Below are 15983 nucleotides of genomic sequence, written 5' to 3' on the forward strand. Positions count from 1 at the left end.
CCACCACAGCAACACCATCATCAAGTTTGCTGATGACACCACAGTGGTGGGGCTCATCTCAGGAGGCGACAAGTCCGCCTACAGGGGAGAGGTGGAGCGGCTGTTGCAGTGGTGCAGGGAGAACAATCTGCTCCTCAACAACTCAAAGACAAAAAAACTCATAATAGATTACAGGAGGGATAAAACGGACATTACACCACTAACCATTGGGGGAAAATGTGTGGGGAGGGTAGCTGATTTCCATTTCCTGGGGGTCCACATTGAGCAGGGCCTCACATGGAACATGAACACGTTCGAGCTGATAAAAAAGGCCCAGCAAAGACTGTACTTCCTGAGGGTTCTCAGGAGGAACAACATCAAGGAGAAGCTGCTGGTGTCCTTCTACAAGTGCTCCATAGAGAGCATACTGACCTACTGTATCTGCATATGGTATAACAGCAGCACTAGGGCTCAAAGGAAAGCTCTCCAAAGGGTTGTGAATACAGCCCAAAAGATCATTGGCTGCCCTCTCCCCTCACTGGAGGACCTGCACAGTGACCGCTGTCTAAGAAAAGCACAACACATCACAAAGGACACTTCTTACCCCGGACATTATCTGTTCACACTGCTGCCTTCAGGCAGAAGATACAGAGCAACCAGAACAAGAACCAACCGTCTCAGAGACAGTTTCTACCCGATAGCAATAACAAAACTAAATGCAATCAAAAACAACCATTAATCATCATAAATGATGTATGTGAGAATGTGGCTGTTCTTTTTTTTTTTTGCCAGTTGTTTGTTGATTCTTGCGTTGTGTGTGAATTGTGAGAGTTATTTTTTGTTTTTGGGCATGTGTACCGACTGATGGCACCTTTTGAATTTCGTTGTCCTTGTGATAATGACAATAAAGATTTATCTTATCTTATGAATTTGAAATGTAGTAGATTTATCAAGAACTAAAACCTGAAGGGTTGTTTTTCTTACAAATCCAGGTCAACCAAAGTATAACAGACATGTTGCCTTTTCTAAAACTTGCATGGCTAAGAGAGACAACCTTCATTAGCTTTGAGCACTCTATAATGTTGACTGCACAAGTTGAAAAGCAAATCAGAAAAGATAAAAATGAGGCAAAATAATGATTAATTCTTCCATAGTCTGTTGGATTCCAAACAAACACGTCTTTTTTTCCTTAAATTAAAATCAATGATGGTCAAGAAGAAAATCACAAAAAAATCTTTAATATCAAAGTGTAACAAATTTCTACAAAATAATGACAAATAAACTACGTTGTCAAATAAGTGAAATATTCACCCCTTTAAAGGAATTGATCTAATTAAACAAAAGTCCAGCCAACTGGTGACAGTCATCTCACAATGAGCGGAATGGAGATCAGCTACAATCTTTATCTTTATACTACAATCTCAAATGATTGTAGTATAAAGATACATGTGTCTGGAGGCTCCATTTTGTTATTCCTGGCTACCATTATGGCATAAACACTATAGAACACTCCAAGCAAATCAGCAAAAAGGTTGTTGAAAAGTATCAGAGGATGGATACAACAAGGCCCTAAACGTCCCCTGGCGTTCAGCTCCAACATCAAGAAATGGAATTAATGTGGTTGTGTATATCTGCCTAGATCATGCCATCCTACTGCACCGAGTGACCGTGCAGGAAAGAGAACAGAGAGGACACCAAGAGCCTCATATAAATGAGTGCACAGCTTTCACTCTAAAAGTTGGTGTAGTGACAAATTTTAAAAAGTGCAGCACACAAAAAATTCAGACATATAAAACCATGCGCACGCAGATGATTTCTGCAACTTTTCTTTAGAATAGAATAGAATAGAATTACTTTATTCATCCCAGCAGGGAAATTATTTCGCAGTTACAGCAGCATAGAGACAAGACACACAACAACCCAATTTGCGTGAAATGGAACACAACTGCTGGTGCCACATGAACCACCCTAAGCCTACCCTGTTGGGTTCTGCAGGGGAGTGGTTTCTCTACATTTACAGGGTGGCAGGCTGACAGGATCCAGCTGGTGCTCATCAAGACCAATCAGCGAAGGCCTTAAATAGGAGCGGCTTCCCTGAGGCAGACGCCAGATGATTTTGCTTCAGTAGTGGTACACTCTGGCTCTCTGTTACTGTGTTTAACTGTTCTGATTCCTCTCTCATCTATTCCCTCCTCAGAGAACCAGCTTTGATCACCCCCTGGTGCTCAGACTACCTAATTACCCGATCCTCGCTGCTCCGCTAAACCTAGCTCCAGGATACCTCCACGACCACCAGCCAGCTGCTGCCTGTCCACCCTCAGTCTCATGCTGGAACTCCTCCACCTGGAAATCCCACACTGCACCGACTGCTGGAAAACCCAGGTACCCACCTCTGCTCATCCTAACCCTCAGACAGTAAGCCATCACCAGGTTACACCATCATTCCCTTCAATTGCTTCCCTGTTTAACCACTCACCTTTCCTCAGTTCCTCCTCTGGCCCGGTTCCTCCCTGCTGCTGCAGATCAACGCCTCTCTATTCTCTCCCCATTTGCACTCATTATTCAATAAATCTGTTAAACTGCGCTTGGTGTCCATAGTTGTTGCTTGCCTTAGAGTCCTGGTAACCTCTCACCATGACACACCCACTCTCAGGACTTCTTCCTTCAGACTGTGCTTATTTTAACTCCCCACATAAGACTGGTAAAGGCAGAGGCCTAGTGACATATTTAGATCTAGCTTTCACTGTCAACAGATTTCTGCAAATCCGTACTTTGCATGTTTAATTTAATTTGAAATTAAACAAACTCCTTCATTGCTGTGTGGAGTGGTTTACCACCCTGCTAAGTTTGATAAGGACTTAATCTCTGAATTTTCGGATTTCTTGACTGGGATTACCATGATCAGATACTAATTATTGGAGATTTCAACATACATGTATGTTGTGATGACAAACCATTAGTAAAGCACTTCCTGGACTTGATTGATTCCTTTAATTTTATTCAATTAAAAGTTTGTTGGTTGGCCCAATTCACCAAAAAGGCCATACTTTGGACCTTGTATCATCTCATGGCTTTTGTTTAAATATCAATGAAGTCTGTCAAACTTGCATTTCCAATCAACTGTTCTGTTCACTATCGCTATTTCAACCACTGTGGTTAAAAAATGTACAAGATCTACTACTTCTCGTAGGATTACCTCGTCAACCACCTCTCAGTTCTCTGCAGCCATTGGTGATACGTTATCACCTGTGTCACACATCAACAGCAATTTTGATGTCAATGAACAAATAGATTTTCTGAGTCGTAGTTCAATGAAACTACCTGTGCTCTCAGGCGAAACAGAAGGCAAGCCGAGAGGCAGTGAAAAAAGATTAAGTTGCAGGTTTCTTTTGACATTCCGAAAATTGTTTACTTAATTACCAGAATAATTCAGTAAAATCTGAAAAATCAAAATACTTGGTTGCTCTGGTTTCCTCAAACAAAAATAGGCCTCAAGTTCTTAAAGTTTCAGATAAAGTTATTAACCCTCCGAATGCACCTGCTTATACAGCTTCTGTTGATCTTTGTAACAAATTCTTAAAATTTTTCACTGACAAAATGTCAGCCCTTAGGGCAGGGGTGCCCAAAGTGGTAGCGACAACCTTTTCAGCATATCAATTTTCTTCTTAGGCCATCTAATGAGCCATCATTTGATCCAGGTGCATTAAACCAGGAAGAGAACTGAAACATGCAGGATGCCGGACCTCGAGGACCGACTTTGGGCACCACTGTCTTAGGGGCTTTACTATTTTGCCTGTGTTGGAAACATCTCTAGGTGGTGCCAGCTATGAACAGTTTGAGCCAGTTTTTTGTCCCACTTGTCCACTGTAGTTAAACATCTGCGGCCAACAAATTGTCCCTTGGGCTGTCTCCCTTCTCGCTTATGTCCTTCCTGTCATTGGGTCATATATCCTTACCTTGATAAATATCTCTCTTTATCGGACATGTCCCGGCTGCTATCAAACATGCCATGGTATACTCATTATTAAAAAAAACTGAACTTAGACCACGGTAATCTTGCTAATTTTAGACCTATTTCTATTACTATCTTTATCAAAAGTTTTAGAAAAGATTGGTTTTACTCGGCTCCAGTCTTTTCTAACAGACCATGATATATCTGAGAAATTCCAATCTGGTTTTAAATGTGGACACAGTATAGAAACCGCCTTTCTTAGCGTATTTAATGATCTAACAGTTGATTCAGGGGACATTGCGGTTTTATGTTATTAGATTTAAGTGCAGCGTTTGATACCATTGACCACAACATCCTTTTATTTCGATTGAAGCACTGTGTTGGTCTTAAGGATACAGTTTTAGGCTGTGTTCACACTGCAGCCTGAAGTGACCCAATTCTGATTTTTTGTTAAATCGGATTTTTTTGCCGGGGCCGTTCACACTGCCACACATATGGGACCTGTATGTGTTCTGCAGTCTGAACAGGAAAACAACCTGTGCTGTTCAGACTATCATGAAAAGATCAAATACAGGTCGCATTACGTCAAAAAATTAGAATTGGGTCACTTCAGGCTGCAGTGTGAACGCAGCCCAAGATTGGTTCTCATCGTATTTGAAAGACAGAAGTCTTTCTGTTCATCTTGATCACTGTTCACAGTGGCAGCACCCCTAAATTACAGAGTACCTCAAGGTTCAATTTTAGGCCCCATTTTATTTATTTTGTATTTGCTGCCTCTTGGAAATATTTTTAAGAAATTTAATATCTGTTTTCAATGCTTTGCTGATGATGAGCAGATATACATGCCCCTCAAGAAACTACATCAGGATGATTCCCTACAGTCTTTAACAGATTGCTTAACAGACCTTAGCCAGTGGATGAACCAAAACTTTCTTCACTTAAATCAAAATAAAACTCAAATTATTCTGTTTGGACAAAAGAGCCTTATTAGTATCAAAATTATTTGTTTCCTTGCTCCTTTTTATCAGTCTTCTGTTAGGAATCTTGGTGTTATTTTTGACAGTTGTCTTAAATTGGATAAGCAGGTGAGCTATGTCGTGAAATCGAGCTTTTTTTCCATCTGTGCCTTCTTGCAAAGGTTAAATCTAGGTTCTGTCTTAAAGACTTTGAGAAACATATCCATGCCTTCATCATTACATGTTTAGACTATTGCAACTCATTATACAAAAATATGGACCAATCTTCTCTACAGCGTTGTAACATAACCACTATGTAAATTGTTTTCTGAATATATTAAAAAGTAAATGTATCAAACTGTCTTGTAGAACAGTTGCAGTGATTTCATTATTAAAAAGCATTCCAAATTCCCACTGTTTATAACTGATTTGGGTGAAACATCATGCGGTTTTCAGGTGTGTGTGAAATTGGTGATTGAAAAAGGGGCGGGTGCGTCGGCGCGCAACCGGAGAGGAAGATGCTCACTGTTAGATCTGTGCAGCGGGATTTTGTCTTTATCGATTGTTTAAAACTAGTAAAAATCAAAGAAAAGACATAAAACAGCGATCAAAGTTCGCCCTAGTGCCGCAGATCATATAATAGGAACTGGATCGGAGTTTGCACCCAGGAAAGGCCGACCGGTGCAAGAGGACGCCGCCAGCGCGAGAAGACGCCACCGAGGGGAAAGAAAGACTCTCCTGGTGAGATCTGGACTTTACTTTTCTTTTTTCTTATTTTTGGGGGGTTTTGACGTTTGGGATTTTCATTTTGGATCAGGACTTTGGATTACAACGGGGAAATATTTCCAGGCCTTTGGTTTTTTCGAGGATATGGCACTCCTTTGTGGGCATAAATCTTTTTGAAAAAAGAACAGGCAAATTTTGGACATTTAATTATTTAGGTTTTTTGGCTGATACAAACTGAGTGATTTAAGTCTAACATAATTATTTTTTGAGGGATTTCTGGGTTATTGATCTATTTATCAAGATAACTATCATCATTTCTTAGTATTGTAATTCTTTTTGAATAAATAATTGATGCTAAAAATCAACAAATTTCTTATTTAGTGGTTGGGTATTTATTTATTTATTTTTCTATCAAATTAATGGTGTAACATATTTTACCTGATTTCCTGGTACCGATCCCCCTTGAGTGTATTGTGAGTTCTGCCTTAAGTCAAGCTGAATTTTACAGCATCTCCAAATGATTCAAACTGCCGCAACTAGACTTTTAACTGGAACCTGGAAATGAGAGCACATAACACCAGTATTGGCTTCTCTGCACTGGCTGCCAGTTTCTTATCGGCTTGATATTAAAATTCTTTTATTGGTTTTTAAAGCTTTACATGGCCTAGCTCCAGCTTACCTTCAAGACCTTCTTCATAGCCATTCCGTCTCTAGTACATTTCGGTCAAATAATACATTTCTTTTACATATTCCTAGAACCAGACTGAAAAACAGTCTGGTTCTGCTTTTCAGTCTGCATTTGCTCTCACTGCTCCTGATCTGTGGAACGTACCTTTTAACATTAGATCTGCCCACAGTCTGGAACACTTTGAATCACTTCTTAAAACAAATTTTTATTCTTTAGCTTTTCTGACATTGTAATTTACTTGCCCTGTCTGTTTTAATTTATGTTTTATTCTTATGCATTTCATCTGTGTTTTATGAATATTGTACAGCACTTTGGTGCAGTTAATATCTGTTTTTAAAGTGCTTTATAAATAAAATTGACACTGACTCACAAATACATAAGATAGTATAAATACCTGGAAGGCTGCCACCACATGTCCAAATATCCATGGCAACAGTCCCTGCTTACAATAGCAAAAGTAGTTTTAATAATATTATATTGTCATAATACTATTAGTTTATATTGTGCTTGTGTGCATGAATGAAAATGAAAGATTTTATGTAAAGCGCTGTCTGATGTAATTTCATTACAGAAGTTTGAAATGTTTACAGATTGCATGGAGTCACTCCCTTGCAGCATTCACTCTTCGTGGAACTTTTCATACCACATTCATTTTTAAACATGTCATCTTGTGTGTACATACATGAGGCCCCAGGACACGTCCGACTACACTGAAGCTTCAGCAGCTGAGATGGAGAGTCTCTGCATGGAACAACTGCTGTCTGGGTGCTCAATGTTGACAAAAACTCAGATCAAGGCTGGACTAAAGATTACAATACTTTTGTATGGCTTATGTCTCATATTTTTTTTATTTAAACGAGTTATGATTTTTCATAAGCCTGGTTTTTTGGTATCCCTCTGGCAACTTGGTGCCATACATGTATTGTGGGCAGAACAATGGCACTGGAACTATGTCCTCAGAGAACATTTATTTTCCAGCAAGGCAACGACCCGAAGAATCCATCTAGAGCTACACAAAGATGACAACAAGGTGTAGGTTCTGGAGTGGCCCAGTCAAAGCCCAGACTTTTTAATCCCATAGAGAATTTGTGGAAGGACTTGAATGGGGCTGTTCACAGCTGATTTCCCCCAACTTGACAGGGCTGGAACAGTTTAACAGGAAGAATGGAGAAAAACTGCAGCTGCAAATGAGCAGCTGACTGAAAGGGATCCATTCTGACTTTCTGCTGGGACAGCAGTCAGAAAAAACATCCACTAAATACTGAGTTGAAAGGGGTAAGTATTTATACAATCACTGATGTTAAATATTTTTTACTTAAATGTCATTATTTTGTAGAAATCAGTTTTCACTTTAACAGTAAAATAATTTTTGTCAAAAAAATCCAAATTTTGTTGATCATGATTAATTTCTAAAAGTAATAAAAGGGGGTGAGTACTTTTTACAGATACCATAGAGCTCAGACTACATGGCCCTAAAATCCTCTAAGACTTTTGAAATAGCACAGCATGTGTTATACTTTAGCCATGAGACTCCATGAGACATTAGCTGTGTTTCCATTGCAAATGTGCACAAAACTTTGTCAATATTCCACTAGTGTACAAAAAAACACAATTGTTGTGTTTCCATTAAATAAGAAATGTAATTAAAAATCACATGTGAATAAGTTTGTTCACACAATGTGTCAATAAAAACCATGGTGCAACATCATCCTGCTACTACTTCCTGTTTTCTTCATAGTTTGTGCCAGTGGAAACATCTGCTTGTTGATCATGTGATTCATATGATGCAAAAAAAGGTGTTTCCACTGCAGTTTTGTGAAATGGACCAATTTTGATAGGGCCAAAACACACCTTGTCCTGGCCCCAAAACGTTTTAATCAAAAAACAAGAGTTTTTATTCAACATTACTGTACTTTCATTCAGTAAATTTAATTTTGAAATAGCTGCGCAATTATATGGTAAATGGAGACGTAGCTACAGTAACTGTGTTCAGGTTTTGTTACAACTCAAAATTGATTTAGTAATTTTTTCCCCCCAATTTTTTCTCTGTCGACAACTAAAAAAAGTCCATGTACCAAAGCAATGTTAATTGTACCACAATTTTACAATTATGGATTTTAACAATTGCAATATGAGTCACTCTTACGCATATCCAAAGTAGTACTGGTAGGATCCAGCAATCTTGAGCTCTAGGGAGCAGTACTTATCAGAGTCATCCTCCCTTCCTGTTGGGTAGTTCCAGGCTAAAACACGGAAGTTGTTTCGAATGAACTTCTGTCCATCAAGTGGGTAGTTGGTGTGAACTATGACTCTCCTTCCTTGAAGGCTTGGACCCAGGCGGAACTGGAGCTCAAAACCTGAGGAGACACAACAGCTTTCCATTTATTACGCAGCATTGTGGGAAGCTAAACCTAAGAAAGAACCAGCACAGAACTTTTGTAGATCTTGTCTTAGTCTTTATCTTTCTGTTTTAACCATGGCATGAAGTTTGGACAAAATGTATTATTTAAATCTGTGCAAAAAATTCCACAATCATACTTAGCACACACTTAGAACACACAACTTTTCCTGTCAAATTTTGCTTACCTTCTTGCATCAGAACTACAAGTGAAAAAACAAAAAACAATACACGAGTACTGCATTCCCTCCCTAAAATAGAAGCCTGTTTAATCTCACTCCTGGTATGAAGAGATACGAGAGAATCTCACAGCTCTGAAACAAGCACACACTGGATATCTGCAGCCATTTTGGCCCTTCATAGTTTAGTCTATATATAGTTGAGATTTACAGCCAGCTCACAAATCCCTGCCAGTTTCAGATAGCTGTAAATGTCAAGAGGCACACTTTTCTGGTCAGTTAACTGCAGCCAGCATGCAGCACATCTTTTTTCACTGAATAAAGACGTGCCTGAATATATTCCATAGATTCAGGGTACAACTGGGGTACAGCACACTGCCTCATGAAAGTGGTCTTTTTCCGTCTTATAAACTTGGTTATATTTTATTATTTAGTCTTCCGTGTTCTGGCAGGGTTATTACTTGCGTTGCGCAGCACTCTCACTTCCGCCTGAGTTGTTAATGAAAGCTAAGTGTCAGCAGCATAACGTCCAGTTTTCAAGTTCGGCCTGGGAGGATTTTATTGATTCATGATAATGTCCAGGTCTTTGTCGTTTTTCGGGGGACCAATAAGCATCCTTAAAATGACTGGTGCAATGCATGGAGTACGTCAGCTTTTCTCCTCCCGGAGCTGCTACTTGGTAGCTGGTTCAGAGCGAAAGGCGAGGAAGAGCGCTGCAGGTGTATTTATGCAGGTGAGCAGATAGACTGAACATGGCGGGTGAGCGTTATTTGATTAGCGTAAATGTAGCTTTACGGACGAACCGGAAAATTTATTTCTTATCATCCAGGTCTCAACAAATTGATGGCAGAGCTCATTGTGACGTTACATACCTGGTAGATGTTTCTGTATGTGACGAACAAAGGTGTCAAATCTTGTCGCTAAAATGAACACAAAAGCTATAAATGTCTGGGCAAGGTGAGAGTTCTATTAAATTGAATGAAGATGAATACATAAACGAAAAACTGGAGTATTGAATTTTTTTTTATACAAGTGTATTTGTGAGCCTGCCTCTTCATTATTAAATTGAATATAATTTCAGTTTTTTGCAAAACTTTTCTTAGAAAGTGAGCTATTATTGTTAAAGGTTAATTTTCTAAACTACAGAAAAGTTATTGTTAGGGAATCTCAAATGTGAAAAATTGGACTGATGATGATGTGCGATAGTACTACTGCTTTTATGTTAGACTTACCAATGTTTTATTTTATCTTTTTTTTTTTATCCGATTACTCGGTCAATCTATCAAAAATTGATAAGATTACTCGATTACTAAAATATTAGTTTACAACAGCCCTACACACAACACCTTTATGCTTCCATTGTCATGGTAAAACATAAAGGAATTACCAACGGAATGTATGTATGCCCCTGCTCCATCAGAAAGGGTTTTAATAGCAGGACTTGAGATGAATAGGAAAAATAGATTCATTTTTCAACATATTTAAAATATATAATAGTCCTGAACCGTAAAGCAGCTGCTATTATTTGCTTGTTAAAATGAACAATTTTCAGAAATAATTATGCATTAAATAAGTAAATTGGTTAAGTGACTGTGTAAAATTAATTTATTATTACATTTTAATACAGTACAAATTCTATTAATGCCAATAACTGCTTTTAACACTTCTTGGAAACTACATATAAGATACATACAAACTACCAAGAAATATTTTATTTATGACCAAGGGAAAGCATGTTCAGTTCAAATGCTCTACAGCTCACTCATCACAACATACCTGGATATTGAGCAGGTTTGGAGGGAGTTTGTACAAAACAGCACTATAGAGAAAAATTTAGATGCAATTATCTGCTTTATGTGTGATTGGTTCTGGATTCACAGTTCAACTAGGTGAATATTAACTAAACAGCATGAAAATGCAGCTAAGACGCCTATGCTAATATGATTATAAATTGACAGGTAAAAATGGTACATGACCGATTTTTTTTAATGATGTCGGTCAAGATGATGGATAATGAAAATGTCTAGCGCAACCTCTGGCACTGAGACAATTTCATAGAGTAAAAAAAAGATTAATAAGGACACTAAAAAATTATGCAGTTCTATAGTTCTGCAGATTACTTTATAACATAATTCAAACAATCTAAACTTAGTGAATCTGGTTGAATGCAAAACAGCACAACTAATACTAGATATTTACAATCACAGAATAAAAATAAAAAAATTTTCTCACTGTCTGAAGTTAAACTAGAGCAATCTTTTCTTGTTTTATCTAGTTAGAATTAGTTATTAGCTAAATGTCAGAAAACTTGGCAATAACATTTTTTAGATTTTTTTTTTGCAACATTCTTTGAATTCAGAAGTTTACATAAATTTAGTCAGTATCAACGGTAGCTGTCTTTATGACTTTTTGGGTTTCCTTCTACAAACATGTAGTGACTGATATTTTTGCACTGATCTTCTTTGCAAAACTGCTCAGGTTCTGTCAGATTAGATGGAGAGAGTTTGTGAACAGTTTTCAGATCCACATATTCTCAATAGGGTTAAGGTCTGGACTTTGACTGGGCCATTCCAACACATAAATATGTTTTATGGGATTTCACTTAAGCTCATATGTGAGTCAAGGCAGTTGAGCGAATACCTTTGGCAATATAGTGTATGTGTCACTGAGTGTCGATGTGTGGAGTTTTGCGAGAGCTTCTCTTTCTGTGTAAACACAAAAAGCAGGTGCAGATCAGTTTTAATGGCAGAGAATGTGGGTACAGAATAGGATACATAGGTCAGTCATAACATCCCACATAAAATACTGTTCAACAACATGCAACATGTAAAATCTCAGTAACACTTTACTTGACGAAAGTGTCACCAAAATCTCTAAAAAAAGATGTCCATAATTTTAAGATAAATATGAAGCAGGAGAATAATTACCTTGTTCAAGTCTGAACAAAGTTCTCTCTAAATTCTCCTTTTCGTTAAGCATGAGGACTCTGATTTGCTTGAGGTGCTGAGGCAGCATCATGGGAGTTCTCCTGAACTTGGAGGGAACCCTGGTCTCCTGTGAGGGAAGAAAAACAACAAGTTACTTTATTAATGTATTCACTGGACTCCAACACAGCATATCTCTGAATAAACCATACAGAGATGCTTCCTTTGACATCAGATATTTTCCACTGAAGTGGAGAAATTTACTGGCATCGGATTTAATGAAAGGGATTGCACCACACAAGTAGGCCTGTCACGATAACAAATTTTGCTGAGCGATTGTCTCAAAAATTATTGTAATAAATGATAATATTGTTTGAGGACATTTTTACACTGATTTAATGGAAATGACGTGATAATGCATGCGATTTCCTGCAAAAGATAGATACACTTTATTTTCAAAAGAACACTTAACATTGGAACTGATAAACAAAATAAACAAAACCAAAAGCAAAAATAAAATGGATTCTCAGTCTCCAATAACAAAAAATGTGCTTGAATAAAAACTAAACAACATAAAGCCAAAGTGGAAATAAATACTGCATTCAATCAAAAGAGTGCATATTATGAAGTCTGTATACTATACTGCCCTTCAGTAATCATTAGATTTAAATAGAGAAGATGGCCACATCGACTACCTGATGCAACAGTTCACACGACATGATTTTTTGCCCCGATTTTCCCCTTAGAACGTTGGCCGTTCTAAGATTGTCACTTGCGATTTCATAACCAATCATCCTGTAGTGTGTGGTGTGTTACGGTAGATCATCGTTGCTGCTCCGATCTAAATCAGGGGTTTTTCCCAACTGCATTAAGGCAGACCTGTTGAATGTGACAGGTAGCCAATAAGAAAGCGTGAATTCCCCTCTGTATTTTTTGGGGGGAGGGGCACGGAGGGGAATCCCAAACAACTAACAGGCTCAACCCGAAGTCCAGCGGACATTGGAGATGATCAGGTTCGGCCCACGCCTCCATGGGGCCCTAAGCAAAATTTGGTTTTGGGGCCCTCTATTTCTGCTAACAATGTGGATTGCTGGAATCAACATTATTGCCCTTCAGTGTGCGAATGATTTAGTCATTCGCACACCTGCTATGCACTTATTGCATCTCTGATGGTGCTGTTTGCATTATACCTTATGCATGTATAATATAAGATACATTTATCAGCCAGTCGATTTCTGGGTTAATTTTGGGGGATCGTGATTGGCTGATACTTACATGTGAAGCCCATCTTATCCACTGATCTTATTTTCGTCAGCAAAGGTTTAAAAATCAGCCTCTATCCCCTTCTGCTCTGCAGTGAGAGGTTTGACTGATAGACCGGCCCACCAGGTCAGGTCTGCACATTTACAGCTAACAACATTCACCCCACTGTTGCCAACTCAGTGACTTTCTTTCTACATTTAGTGACATTTCAGACAAAAAAATCGTTATCAGCCAAAATCAAATTCGGTAGGTCAGGCTTTTTAAAGATCGGTAACCGGACAGAAAACTGCAATCGGTGCAGCCCTATACACCTATTCATGACATTCTATGAGTAAATTAATTTCTCTTAAGCGTAACTCCAATAGCTAAAAATTTCATTTGCACCAGGTGAGTTTTTCTCCCCTGACAATGTGGACCGGTACCGGGTTGATTCCGAGCCTTGAAATGATTTTAACAGAAGTTTCACATAACTTAGAAGTTGATGTAAAAATACTGTTTGTTTTAGCCACTTAAATGATCAGCAGCAAACAACATATCACCAACTACAGCTTAGAGCAGCTCATTGATATATTAATGCAGCAGCCATGTAGCCTGATGGAAAACATTTTGCTAGACAATATCAAACATTGAGAAGTTTTAATTATTGTTATCAAAGGTTATCAAATACACCGTTTTGAAGCCAAAAATACCTCAGAAATATACAGAGCCAAGTAGGAGAATCAACTCATTTCAAGTTAAACCTGAGCTTCACTCATAGACTCCAACATAAATGTTTGGCTGTTGAACTGAACCGTTTAAGGTCGCTATAAAGCGTCGCTATAAAGTTTTGCTAACTGTCTTCGACCGGAGTTTTGGAAGTTTGGATGCGCTCTGCTCATTGCACGGCAGCTAATAATAACGGCGAAGCTTGCGTGACTTACCGCGGCCACTAGGGGGCCCCCCAAGAGCAATTTCTTTTTGTCCATAAACTAATGATTTCTACGTACATTATCAAATATATTACTGTAAAAACAAATTACTTCATGATGAAATTTTGTGTTTTTGTTATTATAATGACACAGAAATCATTACAAAAAAAAGAAAAGAAAATCTGTTCTACTGAGGGGGTCCCTTGGTGGTCCTGGGGCCCTGAGCAGTTGCTTAGTTTACTTATGCCTTGGGTCGGCTCTGGAGATGATATATGGAAACAACATTAAGGTTTATTCAACATTTCGTGCAAAGAATATGGAAATGACAAGAGGAGGAGTTGGAGCAAAATTGCTACCGCAGTTGATAAACCCGGTAACTTTTCAGCTGTTCTTCGTTAACGTGATATAAATACAGTTAGGTTATAATGATATTCATTCAGTCAGAACTGACACTGGTCACATGCATTGCAGGTAGATTGTAATAAAGCATTGATTAATGCCTGGTTTTAAAATTAGTTAACTGGACTTGTAGAAATTATTTTGTGCCCATTGTTGGACACCACAAGGCACGATCGAACCATTATACCTAGGATTTCTGTCGGCATCCTAGGTATACCTAGGTATACCTAGGATACCTAGGTTTTGAAAATGGGCCGACAATCGGGTGACAGCTCTAGGATTGTATAGTATGGGCATTACACTAAGGAAATGAGGAACGAAGAGGTAAGTGGAGAGCACCGGAGTTGAGCCTTTCTTCATTCAGTATCATCAACAGAAAGAGAAAAAGGCCAGAAGAAACGATAAAGTCGATAATTAAAATGAGGTTGATATTTTAATTTATCTTGCGATTAATTGATTTATTGTTTATCGCGAAAGGCATGTCTAACTGTGTGAGAGGTAGGTTAAACCCAGGACAGGTTACCAATCTATAACAGGACAAACAAATATGCACGACACACACACACACACACATCTAAGCTCATTCTCCTGTGGGATACTAACCAAACATGCATATTGTTGATATACAATGCAGGGAATAAGCTGAATATATACCCACACAGACACCACACATGCACAGGGAGAAAATGCAAACTCCATGCAGAAAGACTCCAACCTGACATCCCAAACCCAGGACCTTCCTTCTGCAGCCATGGGAACTCTCATTAAATGAATCAATTTGGATTTATTCATTAGCTGTAAACCTGAATCCTTCAAATAAACAGAAATAAACATTCTGCATCACTCTACATGATAAAATGAAATGAGCTTGACTTTCAGAAGTTAATTACTGAAATAATTTAGCAATATGTCAACCTTCTGAAATTATTGTTATAACATTCTACCTGAAATGCACTTGTATATTTGTTTAAAAAAGTAATGTGAAAAGTTTTAATGTGACATCAGTATAACTTTTTGAAATTAACAATGTTGCCTGTTGATGTTACTGATCAACAGGCAACTAACATGTGATACAATGTATAAGACAAGATCTGCTCAGCTGCAACAACAAAGCTAGGGATATCACAGCAGGACAAATAGAGCAGCCTATACACTGAAGCAACATGTTACAAAACAATGAGGTTTGACTGAGCAACAGACAACTCTTGAAGAGAGGAAGCCTCAGCAAATCAACATAAAACATCCCAGTTGCAAAATTAACTTACCAAAGAGACAGGCATTAGACAGATTACAATGAGGAGTCTCAAACTGAAGAAGAAACCTAAAAGCACATAGTCTACTGGTAAGATATTGGGCCACAACGTTTGAGCTTCTACGTTCAGCCAAGTATCGGACTGATTATCAGTACCGGTTCGTTGCTAGTTTTACATTACTTGAATTGATATTGGGAATAAGCTAATGATAATAATAATGAGCAGTGTGCAAGAAAATGATTCAGGAAGTTATAAAAGAAATCAAATAAAAACCAAGATGTTTTATTTTTATTTTACTTATTTATTATTACTCATTTTTCGTATTATTATTTTTTTCTCTTTTCATCAACTTATTCTA

At 38.1% G+C, this 15983-nt stretch overlaps 1 protein-coding gene and 1 long non-coding RNA gene across 5 annotated transcripts in view; one reads left to right on the plus strand and one right to left on the minus strand.

Moving 5' to 3' along the window:
- agla (amylo-alpha-1, 6-glucosidase, 4-alpha-glucanotransferase a) overlaps window positions 1-15983 on the minus strand; it is a 140815-nt gene that overhangs the window by 111572 nt on the left and 13260 nt on the right. For 2 of the 4 annotated variants that reach the window (XM_028019989.1, XM_028019988.1), the window contains exons 2-3: window positions 11806-11932; window positions 8448-8658 (exon numbers count right to left, since the gene is read on the minus strand). In XM_028019989.1, coding sequence (XP_027875790.1) covers window positions 8448-8658; window positions 11806-11896 — 302 coding nt within the window. In that variant the 5' untranslated portion in view covers window positions 11897-11932. Of the gene's footprint in view, window positions 1-6051; window positions 6160-8447; window positions 8659-11805; window positions 11933-15637; window positions 15694-15983 lie in introns of those variants that run through there. The other 2 variants (XM_028019990.1, XM_028019991.1) reach the window with 2 other exon arrangements.
- LOC114146165 (uncharacterized) lies at window positions 832-5240 on the plus strand. The gene is made up of 2 exons (XR_003595855.1): window positions 832-2394; window positions 2466-5240. It is a non-coding gene; the product is annotated as an uncharacterized LOC114146165 (long non-coding RNA).

This window comes from Xiphophorus couchianus, chromosome 6, assembly GCF_001444195.1.
Source record: "Xiphophorus couchianus chromosome 6, X_couchianus-1.0, whole genome shotgun sequence".
Lineage (NCBI taxonomy): Eukaryota > Metazoa > Chordata > Actinopteri > Cyprinodontiformes > Poeciliidae > Xiphophorus > Xiphophorus couchianus.